This window comes from Oxyura jamaicensis, chromosome 1, assembly GCF_011077185.1.
Source record: "Oxyura jamaicensis isolate SHBP4307 breed ruddy duck chromosome 1, BPBGC_Ojam_1.0, whole genome shotgun sequence".
Classification (NCBI taxonomy): Eukaryota; Metazoa; Chordata; class Aves; order Anseriformes; family Anatidae; genus Oxyura; species Oxyura jamaicensis.
Window position 1 is genome coordinate 88,246,079 of NC_048893.1, and position 25,519 is coordinate 88,271,597.

The 25,519-nt window shown below is 34.7% G+C and overlaps 1 protein-coding gene across 25 annotated transcripts in view; it reads right to left on the reverse strand.

The window, feature by feature from the left end:
* Positions 1-25,519, reverse strand: part of ABI3BP (ABI family member 3 binding protein) — a 136,504-nt gene that overhangs the window by 30,426 nt on the left and 80,559 nt on the right. For 13 of the 25 annotated variants that reach the window (XM_035314990.1, XM_035314980.1, XM_035314981.1 and 10 more), the window contains 18 exons: positions 21,544-21,612; positions 19,119-19,166; positions 18,554-18,628; positions 17,633-17,680; positions 16,964-17,038; positions 15,389-15,436; positions 14,480-14,554; positions 13,599-13,673; positions 12,310-12,384; positions 11,547-11,621; positions 9,601-9,675; positions 8,908-8,982; positions 8,355-8,429; positions 6,702-6,776; positions 6,156-6,230; positions 5,070-5,135; positions 4,717-4,791; positions 208-303 (listed from right to left, as the gene is read on the reverse strand). In XM_035314990.1, the coding sequence (XP_035170881.1) occupies positions 208-303; positions 4,717-4,791; positions 5,070-5,135; positions 6,156-6,230; positions 6,702-6,776; positions 8,355-8,429; positions 8,908-8,982; positions 9,601-9,675; positions 11,547-11,621; positions 12,310-12,384; positions 13,599-13,673; positions 14,480-14,554; positions 15,389-15,436; positions 16,964-17,038; positions 17,633-17,680; positions 18,554-18,628; positions 19,119-19,166; positions 21,544-21,612 (1,275 nt within the window). The remainder of the gene's footprint in view (positions 1-207; positions 304-4,716; positions 4,792-5,069; positions 5,136-6,155; positions 6,231-6,701; positions 6,777-8,354; positions 8,430-8,907; positions 8,983-9,600; positions 9,676-11,546; positions 11,622-12,309; positions 12,385-13,598; positions 13,674-14,479; positions 14,555-15,388; positions 15,437-16,963; positions 17,039-17,632; positions 17,681-18,553; positions 18,629-19,118; positions 19,167-21,543; positions 21,613-25,519) is intronic. The other 12 variants (XM_035314993.1, XM_035314998.1, XM_035315001.1 and 9 more) reach the window with 8 other exon arrangements.

A 25,519-nucleotide genomic window follows, 5' to 3' on the forward strand; every position in this document is an offset into this window, starting at 1 on the left:
TTTTTTTCCTTTTATTATCCCTCAGATCAAGACAGTTAACAATCCTTAATCTTTTTTTTTTTTTTTTTTTTTTTTTTAGAAAAGGGGATGTTTTGTTTTTTAAAAAATACTAAAATTTTTAATAACTTTTAAAAATTTTAAAAAAAACTTATTAAAATTTTTAATAACTATTAAAAATTGGTACATTGTCCTTTTTATTAATCTTACCAGAAAATAGCTTTTCCTGGGTATCACTATATTCAAAAGGTTTTCCTACATCCATGCCGATTTGTTCAGTAATATCCTCAGGTGTATATACATCATCTGTGAAACAAAAGGAAATGAATTATCTACAGAGCAGTACCAAGTTATATACTATTTTTATATTGTATGTGTCCAAACTCTAGTTAACATGACGTGCAAAACTAGCATTTTTAGTGATAACTCTATTATCTTCCTATTTGAATAAGTAGAAAGTGGTCTTGGTATAGAGAGTCGACATTTTCATTTTAAATATTCGGTGGAAAAGGCATGTTAGAAAGGGAGTAAGATTAAGAGATAACTACTAAGAAACCAAAATTATATGTGGAAGGATGAATACAGGGCACATTTTAGTGTTTCTGCACACAGAATATGATTTTTGTTAATGGCAAAGTTCTCCTCCTGAAAAATAAGATCTTCGATTATCCTCCATGTTGAATAACTAGAGGAATTTTAAACCAAACACATACCATATTTGCAGTAGTGGAGGCAAAGTGTGCATAAAATTCAGTTTGTATATAGAAGAATGTCCCACTTAGAAGTAATATAAACACATAAAAAAAAAAAAAAAAGTAAATGGCATTAAAAAGATCAACACAACTACTCCTGGTACAGAACAATTGTTTCACATGCTGACATTTATAGGACAGCCAAATTATTAAATTAATATGCCTTCCCTACACAGAATAAGTATATTTACTTTATAAAAACTCTATATATGGTAGACCGAGAAGATGTTTTTCAATTTCATCATGTTTGTGAAAAGTTCACCCTTCTCATGACATTAGAATCAACCCCCCTCCAGCAATTTAATGTATCAATTAAAAGAATACACACATATACCTACACAAACACACACACACATATATAAATTACCAAATTAGATAGCCTATTCCAACATGATCAAAACATTTCAACAGAAGATTTCATAAGTTTATAATCTGGTAATCAGTTTATTACTAGACTACACCAGTATTTCACCATTATGAAACAAGTAATTTTTCATAAATTTTTCACGGTGAATAGCATGAAGGTCTCCTGGTTCCTGCAACTGAAATTCTTAAATGTAGTGTGATTTTGATATAACTGAAACTTGTCTTCAGGTAACTAAATTGGTTAATTAGGTCTTCAGATATACAAAGCACCAGAGTACTAATCAATGTTTCAGTGACTGGTGTTCAAGGATGACACATGAGAACACGAGCATTAGCTTTAAAAAGAAAAATGAATCTTACACTTCAACTGTAACCCACAGTGTATATTAGCTTCTTAACTTCATCCCACAACAAATATGCATCATCCCATTGCCTCAATCTCACAAAATCATCCAGATATCTTACATGTCTAATTTAGTTTTGTGCCTGTGTCGACAGAAAAGCCTGCCTTTATTTTTCTCTGCACTATATAGTTTAGAATTAGAATATGTTCTGAATTGTATTAGCTATCAACAAACAACATACTATATATATTCTATATGCTATTACTGCCATTAGTAAAATAGTAGCACAAGTGAAAGGAAAAACTAAAATCTCCTCTTTAATGTTTCAATGCACTTCAAAGTCACATAAAAGTTTGCCTGCCTCTCCACACAAACTATCTGCAACGTCACACACCTTGCTGTATTTATCATAGCATTTGCCTTAAGCAAGTAACATTAGCTGGCATATTATAAGCATTTCAACTCAGCGCATTCATCCAGACTTTTAACAGAACTGAGAATAGATGTGTTAGACAAATGTGTGTTGATATCTTCTTTTACTTTCATCATTTTTTTTCCTGGAAATATTAATGGGATCTGGAACACCTTAAAACTAACCACTGAACCTTGAATAGCAGGAATACTATTAGAAGCATGGATCATTTTAAGGAAGTGGGAAAATGTGCCATTGATTAAAAAAAAAAAAAAAAAAAAAAAAAGGAATACCTTAATATTCGAGTTCCTCTAGAACCTAGCTATATGCTCACAGTTTCACAAATAAAAACAAAGCACAGCATAAAGTTGATGTCTGTTATAGTGAAAATCAACTCTCTCACAAAGGAGATGAAACATTGCTGAAACTTGGGTGAAGGTTGTCCAGAAGTTTAATAGACCATTAAAACCTTTTACATTGTTAAGATTAACCCAAATAATGCTTAGGTAAGATATATCACATGAACTAAAACAAGTATGAAAAGCCATGTCATTAAAAATAAATTGTACAGAATATGGCCGGAAACATGGTAGAAAACTAAAAGGAATGATAGACAAGTGGCCGAAACCTCTGCCCCTTTCCCAAAGTCAAGTTTACCACCTGGCATTACAGCTAACAATACAGCTAGCTAGGAGACTGAAAAGCCTGCCAGGAAACCAACCACAATCCCATGTGCTGCTGCTGGAAAAAACAAATTCCACAGCTTATCATCAGGGCCCCACAGTTGCCAAACACACTCTGCATGGAGTGGAACATCTTTGCATTGATGCTAATGAGTACACTCAGGAAGAAGAACTGGTGTGCATCCAACAGCACTGCCCGCACAACAAGGAAGTAAGAGATCCAAAGTGGTCTTAAAACAATAGACTATCAAATGTAGTCTTCTTCAGAGAAAGAAAAAAAAAAGAAAAAAGATGTAATGTCTAAATGTAAGTTTGAAAACTTGTTGTCCCTTACAGCTTGGTTAAGGATTCCAATCAGCTAACCACAGAAAATAACACCATTTTCCTAATGGAAGAAATAAACTTCTCTATCCTCAAAAATCATCCAAATATCTTAAAATATAATTTCTCTAAGATATCATCTACTGAAAGAAAAGCTCTCTTGTCTTTGCTCAGCTGGTAAGATTTAGGGTTCCAGGTAAGTAGAGTTCTCTTTTTAAAGTCTCTTCTGCAGACTTCAAGATTGTTTACAGAACATAATGGCACATTACTTAGAAGGAATATAGAAGACTTTCTTTTAATTGATTACCTGAACCCTCTGTTGTACAAAATGATTTTTTCATGAGCATAGACATCCTTATATGCTCAGACACTGCATTTGCCACAATATTGTGATGCACTTACTCTACAAGAAGACTTAGGATTTCACTTTTTGATCATAAAGGGATGAATATAGCGCAGAATGAAAAGAATTCACTAAAAGTTGCGGTCCTCTTCATCATGCCATAAATGTAATAAATAAATAAATAAATAAATCATTGATGATTTCTCTAGAATTCTGAGAATAAATATGTAGTCTCATAGGAGTTATCCATGACTTACTATGCCAGCAGCACTTGTGGTACGAATAAACAGATAACAGACAATAAATGCCAACTCTTCCTTAATAATTTGAACACCATGTTTAACTGAAAGTGCTCACACAGTAGGATGCAAAATCTAGGTAACAGATGTCTTCAGGACGCTTATTTCACTTAGGAAAAAAAGACTTGCTTAACTGAGCAATGGAAAATATTGCAAAAGCATTATTTTCCAGAACTCTAAATGAAGATACCTATTTGCTTGTGAATATACCTAGGATACACAGCAAGGTAATAGCCTTGTGACAATTTCTGACATCATCTACCATAAGGGAACTGTACTTCTTTCTGACAACTGGCCCTACTGTAAAGACATGGAAATAATGACTAGCAGGTACTCCAATTGGAGCATTTGAAATAGATTGCTTAAAATAATACTTTAGCAATCACCTAAAATAGCGTTAAGCACAATAAACTATTGTTAAAACAATTTAAACACCTATTATCATGTTTATACTGCTAGGTTACCTAGAATGCTTTTTTTAAAAAAAACTTTTTAATCTAAAAATGCCACTGCCGAAGACATTGCTATATGGTAGAATGAAAAAACTTCACACACTGTCTAACATAATTGTGTATTCATGCTTTTGGTGATCAGACATTAGAAAGTTCACTTCCTGTGAAGTAGATTGTCTAACACGAGTGAATAGCAAAACCTCCTGATCCATGATTACTGCCATCATAAGTCATGTAATACCATAACTGTCCCTGATGTCCTGCAGTCAGATGTGCTCATTTCATTTCCCAGAAGGAATATTAAAGGTCAAAGAACACATATCTCCAATGAAGACATCCCCTCTATATGTTATACAAAAGAGCGTATTATGTTTGGGCTATTTTTAATTCTATTTAGGTATACAACCATCTCTGGTTATTTATTCTGGATTATTATCTGGACCTATCACCTGGTTATGTATTCTGGAGCTATCATATGGAAAACATCAAAAAACAGTAAACATATTGTATACTGTACCTCTAAGTCTACACTTATCATGTATAGTATCATTTCACAGTAGCACTCAGGAACAATATAGCATTACCAGTAACAGCAATTACATACAGTACTCTGAAGAATTAATTTCTATGATCACATGTAATACCGTATTTTGCAAGGCTTAAGATCATTTCAGCAAGTAACATTTGTGTGTTTTTACTAATACATTAAAACAAACAAACAAAGCACACAAAAAAAAACAGCTCTACCTGTTGTTGGCAAAATCCACTTTGGCAAGCCAGGTGATTTTGTTCTAGCTGGTGCTAGTGTAGCTTTACTAAGAGCTGTGAGAAAATTTAAAAGAAAAAGCTTAATTAGAAGAAAATGAGACTTCTAAGTGATGCCAACAATTCCATATTACAGAAGAAAAAGCAAGAGTTGCTGTAGTGGCATACATTATTTTTCCTAAATTGAAAAGGCTTTACTTGAAAACTGATTAATTGAAAGAAACACACCCTTTTTTTCCAGCAATACTTAAAATTTCTCTGAGAACAGGTGAAAATCATTAAATAAATAATAAGTGTATCTCCTTCCCATCCCAAAGTGAATAAACAATTATTACCAGGTCTGGTCTGTGATTTATCAGATGGCTTTGGTCTTGCAGAAGTGAGACGTGTTTTATATGCCGCTAAAAGAAATAAGGTTCAGTTTAAATGCTATGTGTAAGAGCAGTGTAATTTGCCACAAAAAAAGGTCCATGCACCAATGCAATATAGCAAAATGGACATAGGAGAATTCTATGAGTTCTGATCTAAAATGCACGCTGAAAAAGCTAGTTTCTTTAGTGGTCAGATGACTCCATCATGCAGTCTGACCAGTCACATTCATGTTTAGGTTTAGGAAAAGATATAAAATATTTACAGCCAGTTACCCAACTGTATATGGATACAGAGTTAGCTCTGCAAGGTATCCATGGCCTTAAGACATTTAATTAGGTTCTGTAAAAAACAGAAAACAAACAAAAAAAAAAAACAAAAAGCCTCAAAATAAAACACCAAACTGGACCCCCCGTCCCCCAAATCAAATATTCAGATAAAAACATGAAACATTAAAATACTGCTGAGATGACAACTGGAAGTATACAATGCAGACACTATGCAAGGCTGCTGAAGCATAGTGTCATCATCAAAGTTAAAATTACCAGCCCTCAACCTTTTCCTATTGACTTTCACTTGCAAAACAATTTTGAAATTTTGTTACAGTATGTGTGTGAATCACACTGAAAGCTGAAAATTTGAAGTAGTCATCACTGTCATCTTATGCCAAATAACTGACCTGAGCAACTCAAACACTCTTTTACATAAATACAGCTAGCTATTTGTTATTTGAGTCTATCAACCATTCTATCAACATCAGTTACTCTAGCCTCTCTAAAGTGTCTGATAAAACATTTATGCAGGAAAGAACATATTACCAATTTTTGACATTCAACTTTGGTAAAAATTTCATAAATACACGGAAAAAGGTGTGAGTCAGTTATGTTTGTGTTTGCAGTGCTTTTGATCTGTGGATCAGACACAAAACACTAATAATGCTTAAAAGCTTTCAAGGGTAGTAAGAACAGACCATTAAACCTTAAGTTGTATTGATTTTTCTTAAGAGCTACAGACTCTCAATGCAACAAGCTAAAGAAAATTATAAGAATTACCTGTATTCAACCGTGGAATTTCAGTTACAAGAGCCGTTTTAGGTTTGGGTGAAATCTGGTATGTTTCATTGGGAACTGAAAGAGGATATTTTATTGCTTATCAAATGGAAATGATTTTCTTTTAAACGTCAGACACCACAGGTAGAAGGGAAATTCAAACATAGTGCAGACCATAAACAAAAAGGGTGAGTGACAGAAAGCTGACTGAAAATCATGGATTTATACCAGAACTTCAAGACTGGGAAGATATACATCATTAAAAAGCTAGCCAACAGAAGAAAAGATGAGCAAGATATCTTTTTATGTGACTCCTCAATCGTGTACACAAATCATTTATTTCTATAAATAATTACAAACAAATTGGCTGGAAAGTGACTGGAAAATTAAAACCAGCAACATTTTGTACATGCACTGGAATGTGCCTAACAAATGAGGAAGATAAAATATATTTAAGTTATTTCTGTTGATTTAAGGGTAAGTTTAGCCATATAGCAAAAGCAGAGAAAGCAAAGTTATAAAAATAAAATGACACAATATTCCCATTACCCAAAGTCATTTTGGACCCATCAACAACATGAACTGTTATGAGGTTAATTGATCCCAGGTGTGTTGTCCTTGGAGCTATGAGAAATAAAACATTGTTCTGTGAGATGTGAAATCAATGATGTTGGATTTCATTAAGTATCCATCTCCTTTGTTTCATAAACATCTACCTACGCATCTGTTAAGACAATTTTTACAGACATAAGACAGGCATGTGTTCTGATTATTCTGGAGGTATTTTCATGCTGACAGACAGACATTGCAAATATTCTGCTGGGCCTCCACCTACTTCAGAACAGACACCCTAATAGTGGACACTAACCTTCATTTCCCTAAAAATTCTCTAAAAGTTTGTAGTAATATAATTATCTTTACGGCATTCTTCCCACATTCAAATTTGACCACATTTTGTCTTAGATAAAGTACTGGATGAAAAGGAAAGACTGGCAAGCAGAACTGCACACTACATGTGTCTCTTTCTCTTTCAGAAACAAGATTAAAATATTGAAGCTGAAAAGTTACCTACTTATTAGGATGAAGGGCAACAACTAATTAGTGCCATTAATTTTTAACAACTTTCCGGATAACAGTAGAATTTATTTTGCATATAGATCATTACAATGATTTAAATTTTAAATGGTAAAAACATAATCCCTTAAGTTCTGTTTTCTAAAATTCTTCTACTAAACTGAACTGTGTAGTGGTGCCAAAATGTGGTACTTGTTAACTATGGCAAGACTGGAAATAGCTCTAATTCAATTGAGACTTAGAATCTAGCTTGGTTACTTACAGAGAGTCTTCCAAAATAATCCTTTAGAAAACTTTTTTTTTTTTTTTTGCTAGACTGTTCCATTTGATTTTCAAAATAAAATATGTGTACCATTCTTTAATGAATAGGGTCTCTGCTTCAATTGTTTCTCGCTACATGAGAAGTCTAAGGAAAAAGGGGGGAATGATAAAACTATTCATGAACCTAGTTGCCTAAAAATAAATTATCACCAGTTTGGAGGTAACTGGGAATTAGGAATTAAGAAAAGTTAAGAATTGTTCTTTCTTATGATCATGTTGTCACGCCTTCCCTAGTAATTTTTTTTTCCTGTTGTAAACTTCCAATCCAGTAATTTTTATGAAAATACTTCATATCGTAGGTGAAGCTGAGATACTATACATCCTTCATTATAACTATGCATCCCTAAATTTACTATAATTACTGCACTGATTAGAAGATGGTACTTGTACTCTTACCATCTATTTTGGACTAAGATCCTGTAGCCTGAGTTTCAAAAGTACTTGCACATTTATTTAGTGTAATAAATTCCCCCCAAATAAAAGAACTTAGTGAAACCAGTTACAATAGTATATCTTTACTCTAATTAATCAAGTTCCTCATATTTTTAATGGCTTCTACCCACTAATTAAAATATAAATAAATAATTAAAAAAAAAAAGCCAGCCTATCTTGTGTACCCATAGACATGATCCAATACTGGGGGCATTCTTTTCGATGTAATTCCCTGAGGTACTCTGAGTTGAACAATTATACTAATTTCTCTCTAAATACTGATCATGTCACATCACTGTCGTACCGAATGACAGCAAAAAGTGTAACCAAGGTAGTGCTCCAATAACGCTTTTAAAGTTAAAAACTTAAAATTACCAGGTTTAGTCTGTGGTATTTCTGGCTCAACAGATGTTTTGGGTTTGGAAGGAACGAGCAGTGTTTCTTTTGGAACTGAAAGAAAGGAAAAAGATTATTGTTGTATTTTTCAGGAGTCACAATCCAATGCCATACTTAGCCCACAGAAAGTGCATGCCTCAAATGCCTGAAAAAAAGACAACAACAATTCCATGGGTTTCTGGAACCTGAAACAAAATGACTATCCAAAACACAGAAATATTCTAGTAGTGCTGTATGATAAGGTGAGTTAGTGGCTAAAATTCTTGCTCTAAAAGAAAAATTAGACCACTGAATTTGGTTGGAGAACTGAAAATACATTCTTCTGGCTAGACATGAAGCGTAGGCAATTTCTGCCTTAGTTCAAGGATAGATCTGAGACTCTTCTGTATTAAGAAACATGCACGTGTGTGAGCAGAATGACGGACAGTGGACTGATATTGCATAAAAGAACATACCAGAGCATACTCTCTAGAAATGTTCCCATTGAACAATTAAAAAGACCTGTATCTTAAGTTTAAGGAAATTTATTTACCCATTGTTGCCCTTGACTGCTCAGTGGTAGTAGAAGATTTTGTAATAAGTGGTTGTGGGGTTGTTTGATGTATTGCTGTTAAGGGAGAAAATGTTGAGAATCTTAAAATTTTACTTTAAAAGAAACAAAGCAGTATTTGCACTATTTCTAAAGCTTTCAAAATGCCCCAAACTAAAGAGCAGCAGAATATCTTAAAAATCAACTGTTGACAGTTACCAGTATCCTCCTATTAACTTATCCTATATATTACTTTTATAACAAAAATGGGAAGAGAGACAGATCATCTTAACTATTTTAAAGTACTTTTGTTTCAGTATAACACGTCAGTTGCTAAGTGTACCAGCATATTTCAAAGGAGTTAGATTGCATTTTGTGGGTGAAAAAACGTGCCCATAGAAAAGCCTCTCTGATTACAAGATAGCAATTAAGAGAGAACACAGTGTATCTAAGCCACTAAAATTTGTCAACACTCAAATTACTAGTCATCATTTGCTAAATGTAATAAAAAGGAGGAAAAACACATACTACAGATGCTACTATTATTTGCAGTGTAGTTTTGACATTTTGGTCGTTTTACCATTGATTCACCATAAAACCAGGTATGGATAATTCTGTTTAAAGCACAAGAACTCGGGCTAGGGGAAAAGAATGATTAAATAGAAATACACAAAATTACAAGATTGACTCCATTACCAGGTTTGGTGTGTGGCACTCTTGGTTTCTCAGTTTTTTTTGGTTTGGTATGAATGAATTGTTTCTCACTTGGAGCTGAAATTAAAAAAAAAAAAAAAGGGGGGGAGGGGGGGGAGAGAAAAAAGCACCCATAACAAAAATTGAAATATTATTTGAAAACAAAACAAAGCAAACAAAAACACTGCTTCCATAGTACACATGGAATATCATAATATCATAGTACACAAGGAAGTGTGATCTAATCTGTAATAAGACAAGATGAAAATCAGTCAGTTGAAATTCCTGTAAAGAAATGAAAAGAAATTAAATGGCCACTGACACAGACTAACTTCCCAACAGTTATATACAGATTTGTAGCTTTGGATGAAGCAGTGAAGAAAACAGTCACAAACAGCATACAGTAAAGTAATGGGACAAAACCAGACAGTAGTAAACTTTCTGTGCTGTCTATGACAATCTGAAGACAGTACCTGTTTTTAGTGGGCCCTTCACATCAGACTTGATATATAAATTAAATTCCTTGTTTTTACCTGGGAACTATTTATCCCTGTCATTTCCATACTATTCAGTACCTCGTTGCTCTCTACAATTTCCTGAAGAGGGGAAGTGGAGAGGAAGTATGTTTTTTCCCTTGTATTCAGTGACAGAACATGTAAGAATGGCTCAAAGTTGCACCAGGGGAGGTTCACACCAGACGTTGAAAAGCTTCTTTACTGAGAGGGTAGTCAGATGCTGTAACAAATTCCTGGAGAGGTGATTGATGCCTCATTCCTGTCCATGTTTAAGAGGCATTTGCATAATAAGCATAAATCTTAATAAGTTTTAACATTTAGTTATCCCTGAAGCTATCAGGAGTTGGAATCAAATCAACCAACCAATAGGTCTCTTCCAACAAGAACTATTTTATTCTAGTAATTCTTGTCAGACTTTCATACTGGAAAAGGTATTTTAGCACTTGCAGCAAACACTTGCAAGTCTGTGATCCACACCAATGTGAAAGGTCCTCAAAAAATCTACCTTAGCCTGTACATTCTTCACCCCTTTGTTCTAAAGAACCATTTTTCTGCAAGTAAAGATTCCATCAGGTAGCCCCAGATGTGTAAGACGAAGCACATAAACTTCATAAAGCTATGTAAAGATAGCAAGTACCTAATTATCAATGCATACAGAGAATAGATATTAAAATATGAACACGATGAAAAGCATTCTTAATTTCCTATTTGCAACAAGGAAAAAGCATACATAAAATATTATTATATGGCTGTTATTACTTCATTAATGATACCACTTTATTCTCAGACAATCTTGGACATCTCTCCTGAAACCAGGGACAGAGAACAATTATTAGCAAAGATTTCTAATCGTACTGGCCTATTCTGCACGGATTCATTCACCCTTATTTGGTCCCCATCTGGCAAGTTAAGAAGAAAGAATTCTGAGACTAATGTTTCACATCTTTAAAAAAGTTTTGCCAGTAGGTATTACTAAAAGTTAACAGAGAAAATGGTTTTAAAAACTGGTGTTTGACTTGTGAGGTTACATAACTGGTATGCTGTGGTGTATGTTATGCTGTAGTTCATACATTCTTCTGTAAAATTATACAATGAGTAGTAAAGCAGAACAGCATTTTATGGTAACAGTATCCATACCTGAGATGCAAAAATGACAGGAATCCCTATCTGTTCTTCAAATAAAGCTCACTTTTACTGGAAAATATGTAACATTTGAAGGAATTATGTCCTCCTGAATGGAATGGCTAGAAGATGAGGAAAAGAGCCTTCAAAAGTAAAAGAGCTTGTGCATTACTACCCTTATCAAGATCAAAGGGCAAGCAGGTATCTAGAAGCAGAGCAAAACTGCATTATTAGCTTTTAATAAGATGTAACGAGCGCCTTCTCTAACAAGAATGAAAAAAGAGAGTAATTATTTATGAAACACATGATTACCCAGTGTTGCCTTTGTTCTTTCAGGAATATGAGGAATCATAGCAGTAACTGGTTCATGGAAGGATGGAAAGATTCCTGTTGGAAAAAGTTTGGATAAATGCTCAGAATAATGAAGAGATCCTCCTCCCTTCTTCTCCTCACCCCGTTAAAAAAAAAAAAAAAAAAGAAAGAAAAAAAAATCCTCAGAGATTTATATTAAGTTTTTTTTTTTTTTTTTTTTTTTTTTTTTTTTCATTTAAATACTTTTAAAAAACCACCATAACAACTCTTAACAGCTCTTCAGTGAAATCAATGATTATCTTACACAGGTCAGCCAGATTTATGATAGGGAGTCTCCTAAATGGAATACAACAGAAGGGAGTACTCAGTCTCATTTGGGTGAAAATGTATATATAAAGGAAAAAGCAATGCAATAACCCTAAGAGAGTTCTCTGATAATTTTAAAAAACATGCTACAAACAACCAAAATATGTTGCTCGGGTACAAGTTGTTAATAACTTCATCATTCATCTAAATATATGGGTCCCTACTACTCTTCCAGTAAAACCCACACAATACTAAAAAAACCCCTTGAATTACTGTAGTTTCCATCAGTGGTATGACTTACTGCAGAGGTTTCTTAAGCTATAGTAGTACAGAGGTAATAGCAAATGTACTGCTGACAATTCTACATCCCCCCTGCCTCCCTTCTTCCCCCAACACCTCCACCACAGACAGATGCCCAATTATCAACCACAGCTTTACAAAACGCAAGATAATTTACCAGGCTTGCCGTGTGGAACATCTGGAATGGGAGCTGGTTTAGGTTTAAAAGGTGTATGTTGTGGTTCTTTAGGAGCTGAAAGAAAAGACCTGTTTTAAGTGTATATGCTCCAGAAATTAGTCAGGTATTGCACAGGCACTGCATGCCTTGTGCCTTCAAGAAAAAAACAAACTGCAATCTCTACATGAATGACTGAAAAACTGAGAGTCAGACATATGCAAGTGTTTAAAAGGAAAAGACAACCATAAATTAAAATATGAGTGGAAAAATGATCAAGTAAGTAAAATCTCATCTGGAGTCAAGGATCAAAATCTGAAAGAACACAGACAGCCACAGCTGAGATGTTCCCATCTGTATTTCAAAGCTGACAACTGCAGTAGCCATGGCATGCGTGTCTCCTACAAGAGTCAAAACAATTGTGATTCATGTAAGAGTGAAAGAGAAATTTTCTGTGAAGACAACAGCTAGGACTCTTTCAGCACCTGGAACAGAGTAGAATTAAGTTCAATATGTAAGCAAGAAAACAAATCAAACCCACAAACAGATCATGTGGAAAACAGAGTAATAATCTAAAATATTTGGTCTATGGAGCACCAGGGAAAAAATAATAATAATCAGCTCAAGGTAATATAATTACCTAACATTGTCTTTGTTTGCTCAGCTGTAAATATAATAGGTGCCAATACTTCATAAAACAAGAACGTACAAAGAATTAGTGGTAAGTATCATCAAAATGTAAAATACTCCATTTTAATCAATTGATTAATCAATTGATTAAAATGAATTAATTGATTAATCAATTAATCAATACTACTGATTTCTTTTTAAATTACAATAAGTATTAGTGAATATGCACTAACTAAAGGAAGTTTCAGCTGATGCCTTCAGAACCACTACAAGTTAAGGAGGTTTGGCAATTCAGTAGTATGCAACTCTCTACTAGGTATATTTTTAAGGGTCTAATTCCATTACCAGGACTCACTTGAACAGAAGAGATGCAATTTCTTCCAAGAACATTGTTACAATGTTTACATGTTGTTTATTCTGCTATGCAAATCAGTCATCAGTGACAACTGTCACATGACAGAAAAGTATATGCAACCCACCAAGAAGCAGCCATTAAATATATAAACCAGCTCTATCTTCCTTTATACATGTATTTCATGTTCATTACAAAATCTATTCGTTTGTAATATGAAGAGATGTTAATCAACACTTTATTCATTGAGAAAAGACAACCCAAAAGAAAACCCAAATATTCAAGCACAACCAAACAGCAATATATTTACCAGGTTTTATGTGCGGTACATCTGGACTTGGTGATGTTCTGGGCTTGGCAGTGACTCGTCGACTTTCTTTTGGACCTGTGAAGATGAGCTAAGTTTTGAATGCAGTAATGAGGGTGATGACTAATCATAAGTCTTTTGATTTTCCTGACAGGACATTCATTTTCTGTAAAGAAAGTTTTTTAGGAAATATTTTTTCCATATGAAAGTAACCACACAGAGACCTAATGCCAATGCAATAAATGTTAGTGCTGAGATTACAGACAAAGTGACTGTTACAGTGCAGTGTTGGATTAACTCTCCACTTCTCCCAGTTCTTTCCAGCAAATCTTTCTACAGAATAGACTGCTATAGTTCTAACAGTTCCCTTAGCTGCACTTCTCCAGTGTTTCACATTCCAAAAATCTGCTGCTTGCTTAAATTAACAGAGCATAAAAAACAAACAAACAAACAAAACATTTCCAGCAAAGCAGTCAGAGCAAAAGAAACATGGAAATTTACAACTAATTTTCAAATGGACAGAGCTACTCCCAAAGTGAAGTTTAGGGAATAGGAAAGTATCATAATTTTGCACTTGTAAATGAGTAACTAGAAAATACAAGTACCTCTTTCAAATTCTGTGGAAATGGAGACACAAAGTTTCCAACTTGTGAGGGCTCAAAATTAGAGTGTTTAACCCCCACACCCCAACCATTATACAAGTTATTGACACACACAAATATCTGTCTTGTTTCGTGACAGCTATGTAGCAAAATTTCATTATGACAGTAAAACACAGCCTATTCAATATAATATTTGTGCATTTTAAAGCACTTATCAATTTTAGCAATTTTCAAACTGAAAAAAAAATCATGCACTAAAATGCAAAATATTGAGAAGCTTACTTGCTCTGGTTGGAGGAACACGTGGACTGGGTGATGTTTTAGGTTTTGAATGCCCATGACGTGTCTCTCTAGGAGCTGAAAGAAAGAGAGTTACACTGTGTTAACATTTTCAGAGGTATCAATGTCCACTACCACCTACAGTCACCAAAAACAGAGCAAAGATTTGAGCCAAAGATACTTGTATGGAAGAGATACAAGGGGTGCGGGTTTTCTTGGAACAAAACCAAGCTGTAGAGAAAATACCCTTCTGTGACATATCATCAACAGAGCATGTGACAGAATTATTGTTTCTCTTTAGAGGAAGGACTTAGACAATTAAATAAGAAGAAAACAAGGAAAGTAGTTTCAAATACAAAAACACCACTGCTCTGTAATGGAGGTTATACTGGAAGGATTCTCAGTACCACATACAAGCAATGAAAGTGCATTAGTCGAGTGGATCTGCTTCAAGGATTCATACATCCCAAAGATCACTGAAGTGACTCTGTTTCGACAGTGGAATTGATATTTAAGAGAAACAGAAATATTTTTCAGAATTCTATGAAGGACTGAATTTAGTAAAACTGGAAGGGATGGGGAACAGAGAAAGATAACTTAGAGCACGCGGCTTTGCTCACCCATGTGACTAACTAGAACAGAGTCAACCTTTACAGTATGACTGAAAATGTGTAAGTTAGGATTTTTTTCTGATCTGCCTTCTCTCTCTTTAAATACCAAAGGAAATTACCCCATCTTATGTGCATAAAAACTTGAAAGGCGTAAAGATCCTCCTCAAATGTTTTGAAGAAAATATGAAAAGAGGTGGAGAATCTTGACTGTTAAATTATTAAATATTTGCAAGTCAGCATTTAACAATTTGTGTTGAAGAGGAAAGACAATCTGACTATACAAATAAGGAAGTGTAATTACCTGCTGTTGACTTCGGTTTTTCAGTTCTGGATGTAATTGGTTCCAGAACTGCATCAGTGTAATAAAGAACAAAAACAACTCTTACCAAGAACAATTAAAACATTACAATCACTACCTCTACAATGATCATACAATCCCCTCCTACAGCCAGTGAGATATGGCCACTCCTTGAAACCCAATACATGACAGAGTATTATTCAACTCAGAATTGCTGCCACTTCAAGGCAACAGCTCTATTGCAGAACAGTGCCCCAAATATAAAACTGAAACTTCTGTAATAACTCACAAAGAAATTGTGGGCGGTTTTTCAACTTCAGTTTTCTACACTCTCCTGGCTTATTTTAAAATTTTGATTCAAATAATAGGTGCAGATTTACCAGAGGAGAAAGGAATCTTAGTTTTCATCTTTCTGCCCATTTCCCCAGTAGCACCATCTAATGCTGCAAATACCTGGGATACTTGTACTGGGTATGGCTGGAAGGGAGATTATTTTCTTCGTAGCAGTCCCTGTGGTGCTCAGTTTTAGGTTTGTGACCAAACCAGTGTTAATATCACACTAATGTTTTAGCTGTTGATGAACAGAACTTGCACAGCAAAGACATTTCTGTTTTTTGCTCTGCCCCCCAGCAAGTAGACTGTGGGGTGGGCAAGAAGGGGGACACAGCTGTGACGCTGATCCAAATTGACCAAAGGGATATCCCATGTCATGTAACACCATGCTCAGCAGTAAAACTGGGGGGGTAGTCTTTTCAAAGGAGCCATTGCTCATGGACTAGCTTGGCTAGTGGGAGGTTTGTGAGTTTTTATCTTTGCATCACGTGTTGTCTTCTTTTTTCTTTGCTTGTTAAACTTTACCTTGAAACACATTTTTTTTTCCTAATTTCTGCTCTTCTGACTCTCTCCTCAAACCACTGGGGGTGGCGGTGGTAAGCAAGCAGCTGGTGGGCACTTAGCTGCTGGACAGGGTCAACCCACTACAGCATTTCATGCAATTGCTAGTATAAGTTGTATAACTTTCTTTCTCCACCCTTAATTAGCCCAGGGTTTATTGCTATATACCAAACTGTGTAAACAATGTTATAGAAAGTATCACACATTCTTCTCTGTGTGAAAAACTTAAGGGCTGTGAAGAAGTGACTGAAAAGAATGAATAAATGAATGAATGTGCCTATAAAAGAAAAACATGTCCACATCTGAGGAATACTGAAAAAAACAACAACAAAAACCACCTCCTCTTTGCCATGACAACCCTCTTTTTCATTCTCACTTTCCCCAAAACAATCCGAACTCAAACAGAGAAGAGCTGTTTTCATGGAAGACTGCAGAGAAAATGCCTGTTTTTGTAGTGACATAAAACGTTAAAAAATAAAAACAAAAAAAAATGAAGAACTTGAAACTTAGAAGATTGCTCACAGACTGCACTTAACATGACCTGAGATCATGCGATACTGGATTTTATCCTTCAAGGACTACACCAAAATACACACCCGGGGGATAAATAGTGATTTGAAGCCCCACTGATCACAGTAGAACACGTAAGACACCTATCAAGATGATACAAAACAATGTACTTACCAGGCTTGGTTTGTGGTACTTCTGAGCTTGGTGATGTTCTAGGTTTGGAGGGAATACGGTGTGTTTCTTTTGGAACTGGAATAAAAGAAATGCAACTATTAAAGTATTTCAAGAACTGATACAGTGAGGAACCAAAACATTCAAACCCAACAAAAATAAAACAACAACAAAAACAACACATGCCTTTGGGACCCTCTGGAAACACAAAGTGTTTAGAAGAGTAGTGAAGAAGTATGAATGCCTGGTACACAAAGAAATACTGCTGATGGAGAACCTGTGTAACAAAATCAAACGAAGCAAGGCCAGGATGGATGCCTGATTTGGAGACTAGCAGAAAAGATGAAGCACGTGACAGAAACTGAATACAACAAAACACAGTCAAAGGAAGATCGTGGTGCATCTGTCCACTTTATAGAATACATTTGGGAAAACCAAATGAGATGAATATGAATTGTTAGTGTAAAATCACACACACAAAAACACTTCAGAAGGACAAAATAAAACAGTAAAAAATTATGACGATATATACAATGAAAATGTACTTGTGATGCTAGATGTTTACTGAGTATTCATTCTAACCATGCAAAGCAGCGTTGGTGAGAATTGTACCACTTAAGTAGCCACAATATGTATTTTAAATGTGATGGTCCTTGTAGGTAAAACTGTTACCTATTGTTGGTTTTGGTCGAGCAGTTCTAAGTGTTATAGACTCCAGGACTGTATCAAAAACAAAACATAAAAGCTGTTTTGAGAACTGAGGAGAATAACTTCACTTACAGTTAGAATTATTTGTCTAGTAGCTACACTTTGAATTATACACTGCTTCATACAAAAGCTGCTGTATTAAATTAAATTACTGAAAAACTAAGGGACTAAGCAGTGTAAGATGAAACACAATCCTTAACTGTGAGCTTAGTTCTCCCATGGGCTGCAATGACATATCCAAATATGTATCATTATCTTACTAAGAAAAAAATAAAAAACGGCTTTTTAAAGATACAAAACTCTTCACTGTATTTCAAATGCTGTTTATATATGCAACTGGAATTGGAGACCACTTGCTTGTTTTCTGGAGGCTGTATTATTAAACAGCATTGCTGTGTAATGAGTTACATGACCACATACTTTAGCTCTATGGTATACATTTTAAAATACAACAGGATTTTTAAATTGCCTAAGGATGTGAAATTGATGCTATAAAAATAATGTCATAAGCTGAGATAATTGTGATTTAAACGGGAGACACATTGTTTTTCTACCAATGCAAAGCAGTGTGGGTGGGAATTGTACAACCTAAGTAGCCATAATACATACTTAAATTGCTAGATACTTGTTTTAGCTACCACCGCAATCTGAGCTTAGCAATATTCTCATCTAGCTGCCATGAGGCAGCAGAATTTATTCTTCTATATGATGATAAATACCTAGCAAATCTCTTCCTACTCCTGAAAATTGAAAATAAATCACTGAATACACAGCAGAACAGAACCCCATTATAGTGTAACGGGCTCAGATAAGTAAGCAGCTGCTCAGAAATATATTTCAATCCAGTATCTACTGTATTAGAAATAATTGCACAAAGCAGTTTACCATCTTTAGCGTGTGGGATAGGAAGTTTGGGTGAAGTTTTAGGTTTAGAAGGAATATGTGGAATCTCCTTTGGAGCTGGAAGAGAAAAGGTGGGTAATAAGTTGGTTAATTTACACAGCAACTAGCATCTGATATAAAGTTGAACACACAAACACTTAAGCCTCACACCTGCAACAGAGAAAATAATTCTTTTTATAGGAAGTAGCAAAGGAAGTCAAGTAGTACCACCCATGTGTTTTCAACAGACTAAGCAAGAGAGATGAAATTTGGTCATTTCAGAAGCCCAGATTTTATTTTATTTTTTAAATAAAAAACTGGGATGAGCACAGACAAGCATAATTATAACAAAGGTGATTCAGAGCTTCCAGGCACATTTTCTCAAAAAGCAGACATTCCAACTGTGAAGAGATCAATATGCCCAACTGACATGAATGCCAAGCAAGAGAACTACCTAGAAGAAAAATGAAGTTTAATGAAAGAATCCTAAAGCATAAGGTGAGTAACTTCAGTGGTGCTGTCTGTGATGAACAAAGCAAACAACAGCTTGCCAAAGAAATATCATTACCTACTGTAGACCTTGGTGGTTCAACTCTAAGTGTAATAGCTTCCCAGACTGCAACAGAAACAGTGTGACAAGGTAAGTATGGAACCTACTTTACAATATATATATATAAGAAAAATAAAATGTAAAATTACTCCACTGGTAAGTGCAAAAAGCAGCTGCTGGTACTACACCACAATAATGCCTACCTTGAAATTAACTTTTATTTTTTAAAATCGTGGACAATGAAGCTTTCTAATAATACAGGTTCAATAGGAAAAAAGAATAATTGCAGAAACTTGCTGACAACAGAAGGAAAAATATAACAGAAATCAGTAAACCCTACAACAAGCAAAGGACTAGATCAGTTTATCTCATAGACAGCAATAGTCTTGATATACAGGAATATCCAGGTATCCCTCAACCTGAAGTCTGCTGCTATTTGAAAGTGGCATACTGATCATGACAAAACAGTTGAGTTTTTCCTCTTAAGGCGAGCAGTCAAACAGAGGATGAAAAGGCTGCTATTGTTACAAATATAAAATTATATCAAAAATACTTATTTTGAAAAAGCCTCTTAACTTTTTCTCATATTCCAATCCTACAATTTGCCTTAAAAACAAAACTAACAAAAAATGGCACAAGAATATACCATGCCATTTTCTTCTTCATGAACTATGTCAAATTGAAAAAAATAAAAAGATCACAACCCTAAAATACAAACTGGCAGTCTGTAAAAAAAATCCTGACACTTAAGGAAATTAAAAATAATGAATAATTTTCCCTCTCATTAAGCAGTAAGAACTAGAGTAACTAGAGTAACTAGAGTAACATACAAACATATACACTTAAGTTAGAACCTTATCCATCAGCTTATATCCCAAGTGAATATAGAATATTCACTTATATCCCAAGTGAATATAATTTTATCTCTGTTGTAAGTTCCATTTTTAAAGTAGGTGGAATTAAGATAAATAAAACTGCAAAAAAAAGTTTGCAATTGATGCTTTTGAATAACAGCGTATTTTTTATCCTTCTATTAGCATACACAGTATAATTTTTAGTAATGCTGCTGCAAACAACAACAACAACAAAACAGCATTAACTTCTTTCTGTTGACAATAGCCAGACACTGTACAGAAAGGTTAAACCAGTCACTAATCTTTGTAATGTGCTCACTATATATTCTTGCCTTGCAATGACTTCTCTGTTATTCATGGTTGTCAACTACCTTTGGAATTCAAGGTCAGAAATCTCTCTCTATAGAATACTCATTTCTATTCACAGGTTGCCTTCAAAACAGCAGTGAGTTCTTAAAAAAGAATTAAAAATCTTCAGAAATGCAGAAGAAAAATAAATTATTCTTTAGCTCTACAAAATATTTTCTGAAGTAATACATATTAGTATAAATATTATCAGAAAGCAATGAGTGTCTTCCTTCTCCACTCATTCAGGAAAAAAAAGTTTTAATTCTTTCACTTTTTGATTTTTCTGCAGTAACAGCACACCTCAATGTATACAATTTCAAAAGAAATGTCACTACCAGGTTTAGTAGGAGATGCTTCAATCTAACAGCTGATTTAGGCTTCACATGTACAGAACATGAGTTTGGATACTGGAAAAAGACTTGGTTTGTAAAAAAAAAATCAGCATTTTAACTGAAAGTAAACGATGTCCCATAAAATATACTTATCTACAATTGCCAAAGAAGAAATGAAGTCTATAAAACACCCTCCAGTTAGTATCAATGAATAAGCACAGAGAAAACTGATGCTATGGGTTTAATACATGAAGTGTTATTGGATAAAAGCAAAACAAGCAGACAGAGCGCTTGATGAAAGGGATAATCAAAGAGTTAGATGCTCTTCTGGAGCAAAATTAGCTTCTAGAAGTTTAACCTAAAGCAAAATAAATGAGTGCTAAGAAATTATGCTAAGAAAATACTGTTATCCAATGCTGACCTTGGCCAATCAATATCAATAGAAGAGTTGTGAATGTACTTTGAGCCCAAGTTTCAATCAATTAATATCACTTAGTCAAAAATATTCAATATTTTCCATAAATTTGAAAAATAAGTGTTGTGCGCCATACAGAACTCACCTTTCTACAGAAATTGCTCAACAGTTTGTAGTTTTTGATCTGATTTTTAAAGTTATTGTATTAGTTTTGTATTTCATGAAATCTATTACTGCAATAATTCTTACTTTCTTCTTCTCATGTAATTAAGTTTTTAATCAGATATCTTTGAAGTGATATCCTGTCTTTTAAAATACAATATCTTCATGCTGTAAATGTGAAGAAATAATAAAGCACCAAGACTGTATTTTCATTTCTGCTGAATAGACCCTGTATAAACAAACAAGAAGCCTACAGAAAATAGCGTTTCCAATTGCACATATTATTACACCATAGAAAAGAAGAATGAGTAAAGATTACTAGCAATCATTACCCTCTGCAGTCTTTGGATGTTCATATGTGTAAGGTTTCCTAGTAGTGACCGACACTGGAATGGTTGCTGCTGGAACAAAGAACATTTTCTTGAGATAAATACAGGTGCACCTATACCTATTTTTTCATCTCCTGGTACAGCTCAGCTGCTTTTGCTTCCCAGTTAATATCTACCTCCACCCCTCTATTCAAATGGAAACATTGAGTAAGTAATAATGTTGATCAAGAAAGTTCAGGAAATAACTATTCTGTGCAGCTTCTGCTGCTCATTGAAAAGAAAAGATGCATTTTTGCTATAGGAACACTGGTGGGAGAGAAACTCTGAGTCTTCATCTTCCTGTTTTCCTGACACGTTTTTCTTTTCCCTGCAAGGCTGTAGACACCTTTAAAGAAACAGTTCCAGAAAAATCATTTTTCTTTTGGCAAATCTTTCTATTAGTTTTACTGAGTTTCTTCCAAAGTGTTGCAAAAGTTAGATCTGAAAGATTCCAGGTATAAGTAATCGCAAAGTCATATATCATAAGGCTGAAGATCTCACTAGGTTATGACAGTTTATGATGAGGGGGCTTTATTTAAGGAGGTTGTGTTTAAAACTGAGGAAAAGAACAGACATATTTCATTCAGAACTTTAATTTTTACCTCATTTACTTAGTAGCTCATTTTATAGTTAATGATTGATGTATTTAATACTATTGCAACTATTCTAAGAAAGCGAAATGTTCTAAGATGCCTTATCTGTGAGACCAATATAGATTGCCTAGAGAAGTTGTGGAGTCTCCCTCCTTGTAGGGCTTCATGTCCACTTGAACATGGTCGTGGGCAACCTGCTCTAAGTGGCCCTGCATGAGAAAGGTTGGACCAGCTGGCGTCCAGAGGTCCCTTCCAACCTAAACCATTCTGTGATTCTGTGAAAGAGCATTATAATTAACCAGTATTTTCACAGGCTATTTTAGACATAGAAGGACTTTAGGTTTGGAAGGAGAAGCTTTACTGTGAACAGGAAAGTTAAAAAAAAAAAAAAATCTGACAGAGCAGTTATGAAGTTTTCTTATGTTCTCTGGAAATCTGATCTCTAAACCAACAGTACTCAAGTGGGTAAATCTCTCATCAAAATAATCTCCTTTAAAAGCCAAGTCATTCAAACTGATAATGCATGAAGTAGTTCACATCAGGTGACAGCATGGTTCTGTCAGCTTACATGAAGAAATGAGAAAAGTTAAAAATAATAAAAAAATAATAATTCAGCCAGAGCAATTAGTTCTTGCTCTCAAACCCAGAACTCTGGCATTTAGATGTGGTCAACAGATGAAGAATGAGAATACACAGAAGCAGCTGTTGAAAAGTAATTCACTAGTAGGAATGCTTTGCCGTGTTCTTCTCTGAACTGCCACTCATGCAAGTACTTCTTTGTCATGACAGAGATCAACAGGGTATCCTTACCTAGTTAACAATGGGAGATTGTTTTCCTGCACCTGGCAGCACTCAGTACTGCATACTGTATCTGTGCTACAGCACTATTCTTTGCTCTAAATCCAAGGGAAATCCAATATGAAGCATACTAACCTACAAGTTAGCTGCATACAGATTTTTCCAGAACTAACCAAATGCTGGACATTCGTTGCACCATAATTTTCTGATGAATACTAAATCACATACCTACTTTTCTTTCTCATTTGTTTGCTTTTTCTAATGTAAAAGTCAACAATGCCATCCTTCTCCCAATCCTAGAGATTCTGAAAGTTTATTTTCAGCTCAGTTTTTAAAAGTTCATTAACAGATATACAATGCACATTTGATGTAGACTTTCCTGGGTAAAATGAAAAGGTAGAGCTGGGAGACTGTGTTTCTCGGAATGACAATGAGAGCTGAATGAGATTGTACGACATTACATGCCTTTGATTTCCCCTGACCTTTCTGAAAGCAGAGCATCTACATAAAACTCTCAGACAGTGCAACAGGACTTTGGCATATTACTCTCAATATTATTAAATGATCTACCAGGTTATTGGGTTGTAAGCACTGATAAACCGTGTAACCTGAGACTTTGAAGGACTGAAAATAAGACAGACGGACATGGACCAAGTTTTCTGACATATTTTTCATAGGCAGAGAAGGCGTGGTTCTCTGGTGTGACTATACTTCAGAAGATGCATGTTTTTAAGTTTTTCCAGGACCCTCATAGTCCTGGTAGGGGATTGAAGATCCTAAAAGGAACAACTTCATGTATGCATCAGTCTATCTAACAATACTGTATCCTAACTTCACTACTGTATTGAGACTAAGGAAATTTGCAAACCAATAGCAGACAGTTCATGAAATACAAATTTGGCATGTGTTTTTCATTACTTTGATTAATGGTTAAGTAAAGGTGACAACCCCTGTCATGACACTAATTTCTAATCTATGCTGAAGACCCAAAGTCACATTGGAATACATCTGAGATCATTATAAGCTTATTATTATCATATAATCATTTAGGTTGGAAAAGACCTTCAAGATCACCAAGTCCAGCCATCAACCTGACCTATCAAGTCACATCACTGAACCAGGTCTCTTGGTGTGAGTTGTACACATTTCTTAAATACTGCCAGGGATGGGTACACCACCACCTCTCTCAGAAGCCTGTTCCAATACTTTACCACACCCTCCATGAAGTTCTTCTGATGTGAAATTTAAACCTCCCCGGCACAACTTAAGGCTGTTTCCTCATGTCCTATCATTTGTCACCTAAGAAAAGAGACCAACACCCTCCTCGCCGCCATCTCCTTTCAGGCAGTTGTAGAGAGCAATGAAGTCTCCCCTCAGCTTCCTTTTCTCTACACTAAACAATCCCAGCAATTAAAAAGTGTTCCTCAGAATTCCATCTGAATTGAGCAAGGAAACCACTAACAGAGAAAGGTCAGACAAGAGGCGTGTGCACAAATGAAAAATCATGCTGCTTTCTCTGTAGTTATGTAAAAGCTGAAAGTAGACACTCATTGATATAGAAACATCAATACACAGGGTTGATCTTGATGACCCAGAAGTATTAGAAAGGTTTATGCAAAGATTTCCAAATGGAGTTGTTTTCTCTGTCATTTCAAGAAAATGTCTATATTCAGAGAGACATTAGGCACTGACAGCAGAGACTAAAGTAATTATTCTAGTATTACAATACTGAAATTCTACACTACTAGTTATAACCACAATGAAAACTAATTATGCATACTAATTTGAGACAGTTATAAAACACAAATACCATTTAGTTAACAAGCTTTACAAGGAATTATTTGATCTGAAGAGAGTAATTCCTCTTATGAGAAAAATAACAAGGATTAATTCACAGGGAATCTGGAAAGAATTAAATAATACTGACAAATCTCTTCCATGATTAAGTAATACATTCTCACAACATACAATTACACACTTTAAAGCTTTTTTAACTTCTTTACAACCCATGCAAAACTACTGACATGTTTTTCAGCTTCAGGCAAGGTCAGGTGTCTTTTTTTCTCTAACATATATCAGAGACCAAATTCAGCTCTGGTATGAGAGTATGATTTCACTTATCATCATAAAATATGCCTTTTCTAAACTCCAGAGCTCATTCTTATTTCAAGACTTTTGGATAAGTCTGTGTATTAATGATCACAGAATCAATACAAATCCTATAGTTCTAGGTAAGATGCTATACCCATCACCAAAGCAAGAGAATGTGCATCTTTGGATCCTGTGCTGAACCAAGGTGGGAAACTACTTTTTTCCACACCAGGCCATGTAGCTTGTTGATTTGGGTACAAATCTAAAATCAAAAGCTTACTTTCTTTGTTTCATTTTTTTTGTCAATACAAAATTAATATTCCTCAAAGAACATAGCTTTCCTCACTACCTATCTTTCTGATGATAAAGTGCTGAGCTTCACACAGAAAGAATTTAAACTTAAGTATATTAAACTATTTAAGTGATATGGTGCAGTAAACGTTTGGTATGGAAGTTAG